This window comes from Carassius gibelio, chromosome A13 (assembly GCF_023724105.1).
Source record: "Carassius gibelio isolate Cgi1373 ecotype wild population from Czech Republic chromosome A13, carGib1.2-hapl.c, whole genome shotgun sequence".
Lineage (NCBI taxonomy): Eukaryota > Metazoa > Chordata > Actinopteri > Cypriniformes > Cyprinidae > Carassius > Carassius gibelio.
In genome coordinates this window covers 20273724-20288854 of record NC_068383.1, presented here as the reverse complement: position 1 = coordinate 20288854, position 15131 = coordinate 20273724, and the positions used below count along the sequence as shown (strand labels likewise).

The 15131-nt window shown below is 39.7% G+C and overlaps 1 protein-coding gene across 1 annotated transcript; it reads left to right on the top strand.

Moving 5' to 3' along the window:
• The first annotated feature begins 522 nt into the window (after nucleotides 1–522).
• On the top strand, nucleotides 523–14315 carry dhx57 (DEAH (Asp-Glu-Ala-Asp/His) box polypeptide 57). Its single transcript, XM_052613626.1, has 23 exons — nucleotides 523–683; nucleotides 950–1384; nucleotides 1535–1744; nucleotides 2947–3833; nucleotides 3918–4120; nucleotides 4359–4480; nucleotides 4563–4761; nucleotides 5261–5385; nucleotides 5458–5591; nucleotides 5699–5753; nucleotides 5849–6063; nucleotides 6614–6730; nucleotides 6835–6931; nucleotides 7138–7311; nucleotides 7415–7615; nucleotides 9056–9332; nucleotides 9409–9504; nucleotides 9627–9710; nucleotides 9799–9936; nucleotides 10369–10443; nucleotides 10518–10652; nucleotides 13532–13732; nucleotides 13804–14315. Exons 2-23 carry the CDS (start codon nucleotides 984–986, stop codon nucleotides 13945–13947), a joined length of 4290 nt encoding a protein of 1429 aa, XP_052469586.1. The 5' UTR covers nucleotides 523–683; nucleotides 950–983; the 3' UTR covers nucleotides 13948–14315.
• Nucleotides 14316–15131: the final 816 nt, after the last annotated feature.

Genomic DNA, 15131 nt, shown 5'->3' with positions numbered 1-15131 from the left:
ACACTCAGAAATGACTAATGGCTTGTTAGACCGAAAAGGCTTCATTTTTATGTGAACTCAGCAACCTCTTCTCTGTGAGAGCTTGTTCTGAACTGTCTATCTTGTGTAATTGGACCATTACAAATAGTGCAGTCAGATGGAGCGATGCTAGCAGTGTTTCCCAGTATTATTAGGACACTGGAAATTAGCATTTAAGCAAAACACTGAACTCCCTGTGCTCATTTGTTATGTGGTATAATTATATCCTTTTATAGACCACTGAACCTATTCATTGATGTTTTATTGTTTTGTGCTGATTCATTATTATGTCCTTTTTGAAGCAGGACTTAACATGATGGGAACACTATATATATATATATATATATATATATATATATATATATATATATATATATATATATATATATATACATTTTTATTTTATTTTATTTTTTTTTACTCAAACCAAATGAAATTAGAGTATAAAAACTGTTCGCCGCAGAGCGTAAGCTTTTATTTTGTTCCACGCATGACTTTTATTTTGAAAACTATAACACGTTTCCTGTTGAATCTTGCTTGCGGCCGGTTAGAATCATAGGTTAGAATCAGAATCTCCACTCGGATGTAAAAGCTGTAACTGTACAGCGAGAGATTCTCTAAACTTCAGATTCATTTGAAAGTCGGCTCGATGATCGGTTTGATTTGTGAGTTGCTGTCATTGCCAAATAACACTAATATTTTCTTAACCGCCTCGTCTAAATATAACGTAGCTAGTACACTTACAGTATTTACAATGCGCCCTGATTCATGTCTGGTTACCGTGTTTCCATATTTTAATGGTTAATTTATGGTTCTAATCCTTACAAATAAAATGCCATTCTTAAATATAAATTAACACATATATATGAAATGATTATATTAGTTTGTAGATGGTTTTCAGGACAAGTGTATTTACACAAGTATGTCTCAGTTGAAAGGAAGCACACTAAAAGGGAGCTGAACTGATGAGTGGAAGGAGGAGAGGCAAACCCAATCGGGGTGGAGGACGGTTCAATAAACCCAGAGGAAGAGGAGGAGGAAGAGGAGGAGGTGGAGGAAACAGGAAAGCTGCTAGTGGAGGTTGGGATGATGAAGATGATTTCAGCCTGGACTTGGGTCCCAGTCAGTCCTTCAAGCCTCCCTCATCAAGAGGTCCAAGAGGTGTCCGAGGGGCTCGTGGAGGATCCGGCAGAGGAAGATCTCAGGCACTGCCCAGAAAACATGACGAGGAGGACAAGAGATCCAGATTTAGACCCGAGCAGGTGCAGCTGCCCCTGCAGAAGATACACATGACGTCCGCGAACAGACTACAGGTCAAAGAGCTGCTGCGGGAGCTTCAGAGCCACGACCATCCGACACCAAACAGGTGAACTTGACTTGGCCTCACACTAATGTTCCCTCCGTTCGTTTTTTCCACAGGGGTTTTAACCTCTTAACCCCTTGTGTTGCACTTTAAGCAGTTGTTTATCTGGTTTATTGTTCGTTCGGTGTGTAATAATTGAATATTGTCATGCAGCGGCTCTGATTATGAGGGTGGTGAGGAGGAAGAGGACGAGGAAGAGGAGTTTGATGAGCTGGACCGTCGTGAGGAAGGTCAGTTCTGGCAAACCCATGATGACGGAGTAGAATGTGCCGAGAGTGACGACTGGATGGAGGAGCCGGTCGAGGAGAAGCACTCGAAGCCGGAGCCGGTGATCTCCCTGTTTGCTCTGGGCACTCTTTGCAGGTACACTTTGGCTAAAACAGGCATCACTACTTCTATTACAAGATCACTCTAGTGGGAAAACATATCCGGTTAAATTTACTAGGAAAATACAACAGCTGTGGTTTTCAGAAATCCACCAAAAATGTGACAAAACTCTATTTACTTATGTATTGTTGATAAATCATACCAACATTGGATTTTTACCCTAAAATGTACTTGTACTCACCATTTTAATGCAGGTTCTGCATATGATGAATTCAGGTTTATTGTAAGTGGCCTGTCTACAACATTGGCCAATGCACAGGGTCATACCCAAAACACAAAAAAACACCATCATGCTAACACACGACTCTTAAGTAATGCAATAAACATTCACTAAATAATGAAATGTGAAATGTCACTCAAAACATCTGAATGTATAGTAGTGTTAGCAAAAAACAGAAGCAAAATGTTTAAATAAAATCTATTCATGTGTGATGTCACTAAGGGACCATAAATTATGCCATAAATAATACGGTAATTCATTAGTTTTTACTTGCAGTAACCATAAATTTGAGAGTATTGTATAGTAAAATCACATTTAATGCAATATTAGGCCATTTACAGATTTTCATCTTAAAGTTAATAATTGTAATTATTGTTTCTGTAATATAGCTGTAAAATAACAAAAACTGTAGAAACGAGATGATCAAATTATTTATTAATAATATAATCATATGTTGTGTCATGCACATGCAGGGACTTCTGGGAATGCCTTTTTACAGTTTTTTTTTTTCTTTTCACTGTGAATTATACAGTAATTCTTAGTTTTTGCTTGCAATAACCATACATTTCACAGTATTTTACATTTTAAAAAATCACTGTATGATTAATAATCAATAAAAGTGTTTGTAATTAATAAATAAATTAACAGAAAATATAACACAAAACTCCCTAATGTACATTACTGATAACAAAAATAAGAAGAAACATGATTATATTTAATATTTAAATACGTTTCATTTTTGAAAATATTTTTTCACCATGAAATTGTTTTCTAATTCAATTTAGGTTTTACTTTTTCCTGTTAAAAATATAATTCCAGTGTATTATAGCGTTACGTGCAGATTGTTAATGCCTGGGTGGTAGATGAGGTGGTCTTTTAAGCATACTTTTATAAAGTACTGAATCCGTTTGTTCACTCAGTGCACTGTTTTAGTAACTCCGTGGTTCCCACGAAACAGATACGGGTTTGATCGGGAGCGCTGTCGACAAGCTTTGGAGGCCGGAGAAGAAAGTGGACGAGGTGAGGTTGGAGCGACATTAGAGCTCCTCCTATCCCAGATGTTCACAGAACGTTTTGGCACCAGCGCCCTCAAACCCCAAACATCCCAGCTCCCTTCTCCGGAGGAATGTGTAGCTCTGCGACAGGAAGAGGCCCTCGCTTTGACCGCAATCTACGGGGATCGCTTCTGTGAGCGCATCAGCAGTCGTGTTTGGACGATTCAGCTCGACCTGCTGTGGGTGGATGAGAGTCGCAACAAAACTTCAAACTCGTCCAATTGTAAAAAGCAGTCAGGATCCAATCAGGTTTGTAAGTTTTACCTGAAGGGGGCAGGTTGTAAGTATGGAAACCGCTGCAAGTTCCAGCACCAAACTCATGAACCGAGCTCTCCCAGAGATTTTTGCAAGGGAAGTCAGCCAGGGTTTAGCAGCACAGAAGCTCCCGTTTACCAGCTGGAGATTCGTTTCCAACCAGGTAGTTTATATCCTTTTCAAGCTCCGCTCGTGGCCTTCAGTAGCACCAATGAATCGCTCTCTGGCGCGGGACGCCTCAGTGTCACAGAGCACCTGTTCGATCAGTCACTAAGTGCTGCGCGGGAAGGAGAGCCGGTGGTCTACACCCTCATTTCCTGTCTGGAGGAGGACGGACCTGCCAGAGAGCTGCTGTCTGCTGCTCATCACAAGTACAGTGCTCCGCCCCCTGTCCTGACTCCACCCACCGCCGCTCCGACCAGGAGTCAGAGCAGTAGGAACACACTAGCCAACAGCATTACGACTGATAAAACACCTAGAGATCGATCAAACAACACCACCGAGAGCACAAACCACAGAGTGGGACGAAAGGAAGGTAAGCGATTGGGCGTCTCAAAACTCAAAACTTCACCCGAAAATTTAAACATGTGTCATCATTTACATTTGTGTGTTCAATCAGATGCGTCGTACCGAAGACAGGATATTGGTGATGAACAAGAAGATAGTGATGATGAAGGTGATGAAGATGAGGAGGAATGTATACCCGTGGAAAACGAGAGCTATGTGAACTTAAGGAAGAGGATGGTGAAGAAGAGCGAGGTCAAAACTGAGCAGATACTGCAAGAGAACAAGAAGCTCTGCGGAGAGTTCAAGAAGAAGCAGGTAACGCTCCCGGGCTTGGATGAGTGTGGGACTGTTTTTGGTTTTACTATAGTATGAAGATTTTCCTGTCTTTTTCTTATCCTCATATCTTTTCAAACCTGTACAGAGTGCTGCAGTGATCTACTTCTACTGTAGCTTTAAATCCAGTTGCTTCAGGGTTGATGTTAATGATTACAATCATTACAATCAAAGAGAGCAGTCAGGATATTGTTCAAATGTATTGTGTGTTCTCTCTCAGTCGTCGAGGCGCTACATATCGATGCAGGAGCAGAGGCAGAAGCTACCTGCATTCCTGAAGAGAGAGGCCATATTGGATTGTTTGGATAAGAACCAGGTTCTCGTCATCAGTGGGATGACTGGGTAAGACTGGGACCTCCAGCACTTATCTTCTGCTAACCAGTTTTTCTGACATCTCTTCATGTCTGAATTCATGTGACTTCAGATGCGGGAAAACCACTCAGATCCCTCAGTTTATCCTGGATCGTTTCCTCCGGACTGGACGGCAGGATAAAGTGCCCAATATTATTTGCACTCAGCCACGGCGAATCTCTGCCATCGCTGTGGCTACCCGAGTGGCCCAGGAACGAGCCGAGGCCCTGGGTCACTCCACAGGCTACCAGATCCGTCTGGAGACCGTCAGGGTAACACCGTTTCTACAAACATACCACATTTACTCTAGGCTGAGTGATACGTCAAATATCTATGATATATTCTCAGTTTAATTTTGATCATCATTTGATTATCTTTTGTTTAATTACAGCTACTATTAAATATGATATAACTATAAATGTGATTTAACAAAAACTCCTGTGTTCCTGTGGCTCAGTGGTAGAGCATTGCGTTAGAAGCGCAAGGTTGTGGGTTCAATTCCCAGGGAACACATGTTAGGTAACAAAAAAAAAAATGTTAGCCTGAATGCTAAATGCATAACATTAATTTGATTTAATAGAACTAAAATTAGTTCTTGCATGAAAAGTTTCATCTTTACTCCAGCCTTCGGTGTCACATGATCCTTTAGAAATCATTCAAATGTGCTGATTTGCTGCTCAGAAACATTTCTTCCAACTGTCACTTTTAAACAATTTAATGCATTCTTGCTGACAAACGGATGAATGTGTGTATATGTTGTCTTGCGTCCAGTCCTCCAGCACCAGGCTGATGTTCTGCACCACCGGCGTCCTTTTGCGCAGGTTAGAGGGCGACTCCGAGCTCCGAGACATCACACATGTGATCGTGGATGAGGTCCATGAACGCACAGAAGAGAGGTTCGTGGAACGCAATCGTACACCTATCAACACATCCTGAGTCTGACAGTTAACACGACTCCTGTCTCACAGTGACTTCTTGCTGCTGGTTCTGAAGGATCTGATCGCGAAAAGATCGGATCTGAAAATAATTATGATGAGTGCAACCCTGAATGCCGAGCTCTTCTCCCAGTACTTCAATGACTGCCCCACCATCCATATACCAGGTCCTGAGATTAGATTAGATCAGGAAACATTCACGGTTATTGATCATGAAGAGATGCAACCTTTAATACTTAATCCATAACACATTTCATACTTTCTTTATCTGAAGGACGCACATTCCCGGTGGAGCAGTTCTTCCTCGAAGATGCTATCGCTAAGACCAGGTATTTTGCCTCATCTATGATTATGTTGTATTCTTCACACAATAATAAAAAGAAAGTCTTTACATCGCGACCCGTTTGGTTCTTTTGTTGTAAAGGTATGTAATTGAAGATGGTAGTCCATACCGGCGCTCCACAAAGCAAACTCGTCCCTCCGCTCAGGGTGGCATGACTGGGAAGGGACGGGCTCCTGTTGAAGACTTTGATGATGATCGTGGCTGGTCCTGTACGTCCTTCATGAAAAAGGATTCGGTCAAAGACAACATCCCTGATCAGCAGCTCAGTCAACAGGAGCTCACCGTCCGATATTCCAGTAAGAATTTATTACCAGATTGTCTCTTCATTTCCTGTTCTTATTTTTTTTTTTGTGGGCCTGCTTATTACTCTATTTCTGTTTTTAGTGATTGTACAAATGAACTTCTTAAATCATTTCTTGATATTAGATCTTTGTGTAATTTGACAAAACAGCCTTTCGGACTATAAGTCGCACCTGAGTATAAGTCGCATCAGTCCAAAAATACGTCATGATGAGGAAAAAAACATATATAAGTCGCACCGGACTATAAGTCGCATTTATTTAGAACCAAGAGAAAACATTACCGTCTACAGCCACGAGAGGGCGCTCTATGTCTTCAGTGTAGACTACAGGAGCACTGAGCAGAATAGAGCGCCCTCTCGTGGCAGGAGACGGTAATGTTTTCTCTTGGTTCGTGTCTCTTAGTTCATTTCTCTTGGTTCATGTCAAATTAATTTTGATATATAAGTCGCACCTGACTATAAGTCGCAGGACCAGCCAAACTATGAAAAAAAGTGTGACTTATAGTCCGGAAAATACGGTATATATTTGTGCATCTCTTTTTAAGATTGCTCAAAGTCTGTAGTGAAAACATTGGCTGCTATGGATCTTGATAAAATCAACATGGACCTGGTGGAGAGTCTGTTGGAGTGGATTGTTGATGGAGACCACAGCTTCCCAGCAGGTAAAGACCACCTGTTCAAATAATCTTCTTCGTAAGGTTAAAATAAGTCACAGTGATGGACCGTGTGTGTGTGTGTGTGTGTGTGTGTGGGTGTGCGTGCACAGGTGCTGTTTTGGTCTTCCTACCAGGACTTGCTGAAATAAAGCAATTATATGAGCAGCTCCAGTCGAACAGGATGTTCAATAACAGAAGAAAAAACAGGTAGATTGTTCTAATGGGTTATTGCTGTACTTTTGTTTAACCAGAATGCTTTAGATTGATAAAAATAATAGTGTGGACTGTGGAGATTTAATAATGCTAGAATTAGACTATTGAAAGGTAATGTATGTTAATATATATAAGTAACATTAATAATGAAATGTGACATGTTTTGGTTAACCTGATGAGTGTGTGTACATTTCTTTTAGGTGTGTAGTGTATCCTCTACACTCAACCCTGTCCAATGAGGAGCAGCAGGCGGTCTTTAACCGCCCCCCTGAGGGTGTGACCAAAATCATCATCTCCACCAACATCGCTGAAACCTCTGTCACCATTGACGATGTGGTGTATGTCATAGACTCTGGCCGGATGAAAGAGAAGAGGTTTGAGACTCTTGAGACAGATCTAGATGTTTATTTTTCTTGGCTAACATTGACTGTTCTTTCTGGTTTGGGATGCATTGTCATATGATTGTGCATGTGTTAGGTACGATGCCAGTCGCAGTATGGAGAGTCTAGAGGACGTGTGGGTGTCTCGTGCCAACGCTCTTCAGAGAAAAGGCCGCGCCGGTCGTGTGGCGTCAGGTGTCTGCTTCCATCTGTTTACGAGCCATCGCTTCAGACACCACCTGAGCCAACAGCAGCTGCCTGAGATCCAGAGAGTTCCTCTGGAGCAGCTCTGTCTAAGGTAACCACCTCAAAAGGAAACCAATCACAAAAAACACATGCTTTTACAATAAAACACTTTCATTAAAGGTTCACCCAAGGTCACCCGAAAATTAACTTTTGCTGAAAATGTACTTAGCCTCAGGACATCCAGGATGCAGATGAATTAGTTTGTTCACGGGAACCGATTTGGAGAAATTTAGCATTACATCACTCAGTGAATGGGTGCCGTCAGAATTAGAGTACAGACAGCTGATAAAAACATCACAATAATCCACAAGTAATCCACACCACTCCAGTCCATCAAGTAATGTCTTGTGAAGAAAAAAATGTTTATAATAAACAAATCCATCACTAAGACTTAAAACCATCTCCTCAGTCCAAAATATGAGTCCATAATTCATAATAACCCTTCCTCCAGTGACCAAATCAATCCACTGTTGTTCTCTTATATAATAATTCACCAATGTATTTGTTTGTTGGACGTTTTTTTTTGCTTGTAAACGGTGCTTAATCTGTGCACATTTCTCTCCTGATTCAGATGGGACAGCATTTTCACTGAAGAAAGCAATAGCATGGATAAATGGATGTTAAATTAATGTTAAAAATAACTTAATGATGGATTTGTTTCTTAGAAACACGCAGCTTTTGACTTTATAAGACATTTATTTAATGGACAGGAGTGGTGTGGATTATTGTGATGTTTTTATCAGCTGTTTTGACTCTCATTCTGACGGCACCCATTCACTCCAGTGGTGAGAAAGTGATGTAATGCACCATTTTCCTTCAAATCTGTTCCCATGAACAAACAAACTCATCTACATCTTTTATGGCCTTTCAGCAATTAAAAAATTCAAGTGAACTATTCCCTTAAAGCTGCAGTAGGTAACTTTTGTAAAAATATATTTTTTACATATTTGTTAAACCTGTCATTATGTCCTGACAGTAGAATATGAGACAGATAATCTGTGAAAAAAATCAAGCTCCTCTGGCTCCTCCCAGTGATCCTATTGGCATTTGCAGAAACTCCATCGCTCCTGGTAAAAAATAACCAATCAGAGCTGCGGTCCGTAACTTTGTTTGTGTTCAAAATGTAGAAAAATTTATATAATAAGCGAGTACACCATGAATCCATTTTCCAAACCGTGTTTTTGGCTTGTCCTGAATCACTAGGGTGCACCTATAATAAGTGTTTAGATTCGGACTATTTTAGATTGCTTCGGGGATACCGCGGCGGAGTAACCCAGTACCTTTGTGATTCTTCATAGACATAAACAGAGAGAAGTAGTTCCGGCTACGATGTTCTTCCGCAAGACGCAAGCAGTTCTGTTTATTAACCGCTAGAGCGTCAAAAGTTACCTACCGCAGCTTTAATACAAGTAAACTTCATGTGAAACCCAAGTAGGACTGGTTTAGATCTTAATAGTTTAAACTTGAACCCATTTCTGTTCATGTCTTCCAGGGTTAAGGTGTTGGAGGTGTTTGCAGAGCGTCCTCTGGAGTCAGTTTTCTCTCAGCTTATTGAGCCGCCCGAGGTGGGCAGTCTGGATGCCGCTAAACAGCGCCTGTGTGCCCTGGGCGCCCTGACAGACAAGGAGTCTCTGACGCCCCTCGGCTGGCATTTGGCCTGTCTGCCGGTGGACGTGCGCATCGGTAAACTCATGCTGCTGGGGGCCATCTTCCGCTGCCTGGACCCTGCCCTCACCATCGCCGCCAGCCTGGCCTTCAAGAGTCCATTCGTAAGTCAGCAGCCACATGTAGAAGATCCCACTCCAGCGCTGTACTGTGTTACCTGAGGTCTTGTCATGCTCACAGGTGTCTCCCTGGGACAAACGAGAGGAAGCGAATGAGAAGAAGCTGGCCTTCTCTCTGGCGAACAGTGACCATCTAGCTTTGCTGCAGGCGTACAAGGTCAGTCCAGGCTCTGTAAATACACAATATTTAAAGATTATGTGAACATACTGAAAGTATTCCAGTGAATTTTATTTTCTGTTGACAATATAATCATGATATAAACAGATTTGTTTGCTCAGGGCTGGTGTAATGCAGCACAGAGCGGAGCTAATGCAGGTTACCGGTACTGCAGAGAGAACTTCCTCTCGAACCGGGGCTTACAGGTGAGACTGGACTCTGATTGGCTCAGTGGAAACGTCAGTCATTTTAGCATGCTTGGGTAACTGCTCTGTGTCGTGTGTGTGCTTTCAGGAGATAGCAGGTCTTAAAAGGCAGTTTGCAGAGCTTCTGTCTGACATTGGCTTTGTGAAGGACGGACTGAAGGCCAGGGTCATTGAAAAAATGAGCTCGAAAGGAAGTGATGGGGTGCTGGAGGCCACAGGTTATGAGGTAACCGATTCTGGAGTACAGAGACAAGAACTACAGAACTGAAAGATGTCCATGCAGTGATTAAGCTTTTCTAATAGATTTTGATTGATTTAAGTGTTTTCATAAATTTCTGACTGGTGGTAGAGACAGCTATTTCAAAATTGAAATTAAAATATACAAATATTTTACATTATTTCACTAAAATGGTGCGTTTGTGTTAACATTCTAGTGATCATCGCTGATTAATATGAGTTTGGTAATTGTGCTGTTTTCTGAACTATTTGGAAGATGTTTCATTGCATCTCTTCCAGACAGTGAATGCTTTCTGACACTATATATGTCATATTTAGACTGTTGGGTAAAATCTATACAAGGTATTTAAACACTGTAGGTAAAAATAATGATAAAAACTCACAACCTGTGACCTGTTCTTTGTTTTTCTGCGCCTCACAGGCCAACCTGAACTCTGATAACACCAAGCTGATGTCAGCCATGCTGTGTGCAGCTCTCTACCCTAATGTAGTCCAGGTCAGTGCACACATGTCTCTGGTGTGTAAGATGTTAAATGTGACTGTGTGTAAAACATGCTGTGTTTTGTTTAGGTGAGATCTCCTCAGGGGAAGTACAAGCTCACTAGTAAAGGAGCTATGAAGATGCAGCCTAAAGCAGAGGAGCTGCGCTTCATGACCAAGAGTGATGGAGCCGTCCACATACACCCCTCATCTGTCAACTACTCTGTAACTATCCCATCTAAACTACATCTGCTCTGAACATAGCATCTGAAAAATCAAGCATTTTCTGCTGAAACACTGGGTCTTATTCACTAATTTTTGCGTACAATTTTCTTATATTTACGCACATTTGAACTTCTCACGAGAACTTTCTGCCTTATTCACAACACGTGCGTATGCACATGAGCTTGTTCTTAAACTCGTTCTTCTGTTAGTGAATTTGGAGTCTTCTTAATGAGCGCCCGCGTGCACGAGGTCAGTAATTAGCATAATTCACGCCCAAACCAGCTCCATATAAGGGCTTTCCACAACGCGGCACTTGTACAGAGAAAGACAATTATGGCACCGAAACAAAAGACAAAGAAAAATAACTTTAACGATAATGAACGTGAGGTTTTGCTGTCGCAGGTGGAAGCCAGGAAAAATTATTTGTTATTTAAAAGTGTATCCACTGGCATAACGGGCACAGGTAAGAAGGAAGCATGGGTTAAACACAGGCTTGGAGATAAGGTGGTGAGAGTGGTTGGTGATGTGGCTTAGGTGTGGTTCCAGTGAGTTGCATAAATCAATGAGGACTTCTCTGGGCAACCTAAACAGGGTGTCCGCGGGGTTTTAAAAAGTATTAAAAAGTGATAAATCAAAATAGTCAAATTTAAGGCCATTAAAAGTGTTAAATGTGGTCTCAGAGGTATTATTTTTTTCCAAATTAGGTATTATTTTTTCAGACTATCAGGTGTCCTATTCTGATTGAAATTCTATCTGCGTTCGCGTTAGTTCGTTTAAATATGGGCTTTAGCATATCTGGGCAGATAATCAAAGATCTTTCGTCTCCATCTCAATGTATGTTTGATGCTGACGTCATATTCAGTGGTCGTTCGGCATCATCTCAGAACACTGCGCGCTCAACAGAAGTGGCTGGTTTCCGTTTTATTTTAGACTTGCTTCAAGGCATATCTTCAAAGACTGGACAACCATCGTCGTCTTCTTGGGCAAATGCAAGTTTTCTAATAGATTTACTGATAGCGCTGTTTCTCACACATGCAAAGAGAGAGAGAGCGAGAGTCTTACCACGCTGAATCGACACGCTATATGTAAACTATTCTTTGTTGTCTTCTCCTGTCAAAATAACGGAGTTCATTTAGAATTACTCATATTCATTTTCGAACAAAGTAAGTTCAGTTAAAATGACAAATATGCATTCATTAGGCCTTAAAGTAAATTTTTACATAAGGGCATTGTGCTAGAAATATTACTATTATTTAGTAAAATGTATGTGATACTGCTACTACTGTTGAAAAAAATTTAAAAAACTTTATTTTTTGAAGAAATAAATCACAATATTTCTTCCATGTTTTAATTTTAATAGCAAATCCCCTTTATTTACCAAAAATAAAATGTTTAAATTTCATAAATTAAAAGACAAATTAAATTTGGGTGAAACTTGTTTACTGTTTTTCATAATTATATAACTTGTAGAAAAACTTTAAACACAATAAGTATAAAGAATGGCATTGGTTTTATTTTTAGTGTAAAAAGTAATTTTTTTTTTTAATTAGCATATTTTTGTGTTTTGCTTTGGTACCGAAATTGGTACAGAGAACCGTGGATTTTCACGGCTATCGGTACCGAATATTGAAATTTTGGTACCGTGACAACACTAACAGGAAGGCTTATTGTTCGGTGTGTAAAAAAAACATCAATGTCAACTGGATGGGAGCTAACGCACTTCGGTCGCATATGCAATCCACTAAACATAAAAATGGAATGCGTGCTCGGAGAGAGCAGTTAATTCTACCAATCTCAGCTGTCTGCGCGGCTGCACCTCCACCACCACTGCCGCAAATTCGTGGCGCAGTTTTTGAATCCGCAACAGTTCTTAGAATCCGCAACAGTTCATAGAATCCGCAACAGTTCATAGAAGATGCCCGTTTGTAATGCATCAACTTGCAATGAATGCCAGCCAGTGTGCTGGAACTATACATTCTCTCCATTGCAAATTTTATGTAGTTTGTTTTATTTTATTTACTAAGTTTTATTTACGAAGTTATTTACTCTAAATCTATTCTTTTTTTGTATGTTATATATGTCAAAATCTGTGTAAATAATAGAAAGGTCGCTGATTAACACTTGCAATTCAGTGTCGTGATGGTTTTAAAAAATATTCTGAAGGTAGTAAAAAAGGTATTAAAAAGTAGTAAATTTAACTTAAGGATTGCTGTATATACCCTGCTAAAGTGACTGAACAGCCATTCGTCACTCTCAGCGAACATATCTGTGCGCTCTCTAAAGACGCGCTCTCTCCTTAGAGCACGCGCCACGATGTCTTCAAGCAGTACCAAGTGTGCAATGCCTCTAAACACAAGATGAGACATTAATCACCGTTTATATAAGGATAGATCAGGTGATTGTTGTTTGGAGCTCTAATATTTTATATATATATAATTGGAACTGTAATTATAATTTATCAATAACATCTAATTATATAGGGTTCTTAACACATGCTTATAAGGCCCCCGTTTGTACATGATTATTGCGTACGTGTGGTATAAGTTGTTCTTGAATCTTTTAGTACATTTAGAATAAATTTTAGTACGAAAGTTTTTGATGAATTATTATTTATTCGTGAAAACGTCCGTACGCACATTTCACTGTTTTCAGGGCAGGATATTGTCAGTTAGATTGTGAAAAGCGGGCATTTTTAGACTGCACTATTATCAGTAATAGTATTTATAAATTATATCATAATTTATATAAGACCTGTCTGTCTTACATTATTTGTAAGTTTGTTTTAGAGGCAGATAAATTTAATATAATATTAAATATATTAAAAAATGTGGTATTTTCTATAATATAAGATTAAATGGAGTATAACTTCCACTCTGTAGGTGCGGCACTATGACAGCCCATACCTGGTGTACCATGAGAAGGTGAAGACGAGTCGAGTGTTTCTCCGTGACTGTAGCATGGTGTGCGTGTATCCCATGGTGCTGTTCGGTGGCGGGCAGGTGAGCGTGGAGCTGCAGCGTGGAGAGTTCATCGTCTCTCTGGACGACGGCTGGATCAAATTTGCTGCTGCGTCTCATGAGGTAAAGCAGACGTGCACTAGAATATTATAGCATGCTATGGCAGTATTTGATTTCAGATTGTGTTTATGTAGGTGGCTGAGCTGGTGAAAGAGCTGCGGTGGGAGATGGATCAGCTCTTAGAGGAGAAGATCCGAAATCCCAGCATCGATCTGATCAGCTGTCCTCGAGGATCTCGCATCATAGACACCATAGTGTCACTCATCTCCACACAGTGACACACATTCATTCACAACAAGGTGTTCACCTGGAAACAGCCTTATAGCTTGTCAGTAGAAGATTTTTGTTGAACCTTGTGGAAGCACTTGAAAAATCTTTCATACAAATGCATAAAATGTTCTTTGACCATGTGTGATTTCACACAAACATTTCCTGAATCCCAGAGTCTATATTGGACTGCTTTACTGCAGTATTACAAATGGCATGAGATTTTTGTGAGTATGTATTGTGTCGAATATAAAATACACTATTATTTTGTTTTGAATTATCAACTTCTATTATAATGTGGGACTACTATGAAATGTCAATGCCAAAAGATGCATAATGAAGTGTATGTAAGAAATAAATGAATTAAGTGGATTCAAAATTATGGATTTACTTATTTAAAAAATATTTTTTCCCCCAATTATATTTAGGCACTTGTGATAAAAAAAAACAAAAAAACAATTGTGTGATTTTGTTCCGTTTCTATAATTTCGGCAATTTTGAAAATGTCACCGGCATCTCATCACATGATTGCACTTTTTGGGTAACACTATTACAGTATTACAGTAGTACAGTACACCTAAACAAAATATATTAAATATATATATATATATATTTATATGGGGGTTAAAATTGAATATATATATATATATATATAGTTGAATTAAAATTATAAATATTATGAATTTTAGTTGTTTAGCTTATTATTTAAAAGCTTGCTTTGATTTATTCTTGAGGCTTGCTGGGAAGTGTGCTGAGACCCTGGTTAAGAAACACTTCTTTAAAAAGTGTAAATCTGTTTTCAAAGTTTTTTGTGTATTTAGTAAAAATGGTGTGTTCAATCAAAAAAATATAATTCATGAAACAAGTCGTATGCTCAGACAGAAGTCACAGCTCCACCACTGTAATGAAAGTTACAACACGGAAGTACAAATGACTACAGCTTGAGTTAATGAACTACAATTTCCACTGGAGTTTGCTGTTGTTGTACTCGTACTGCCACCATCTGGATTGGAGCAGTACTGCGCAGAAATACATGTGGCCCATTGGTGCTGCTGCTCTGATTTTGTAATATGCATGAACCATTTTAGTTTAAATTTTAAACGTTGTTTTTATGCATTAAACTTATAAAATGGATTAAAAAAATGATTTAAAAAAAATGTACGTTGCACATGAATAAAAGCAATACTCAAAACAG

Bases quoted from the DNA above. Each gene is read 5' to 3' on its own strand.
- dhx57 (XM_052613626.1), top strand. From the start codon at position 984: ATGAGTGGAAGGAGGAGAGGCAAACCCAATCGGGGTGGAGGACGGTTC. The intron at 4,481-4,562 runs GTAAGACTGGGA...ATGTGACTTCAG, and splicing joins GTCATCAGTGGGATGACTGG to ATGCGGGAAAACCACTCAGA. The intron at 7,312-7,414 runs GTTTGAGACTCT...TGCATGTGTTAG, and splicing joins GGCCGGATGAAAGAGAAGAG to GTACGATGCCAGTCGCAGTA.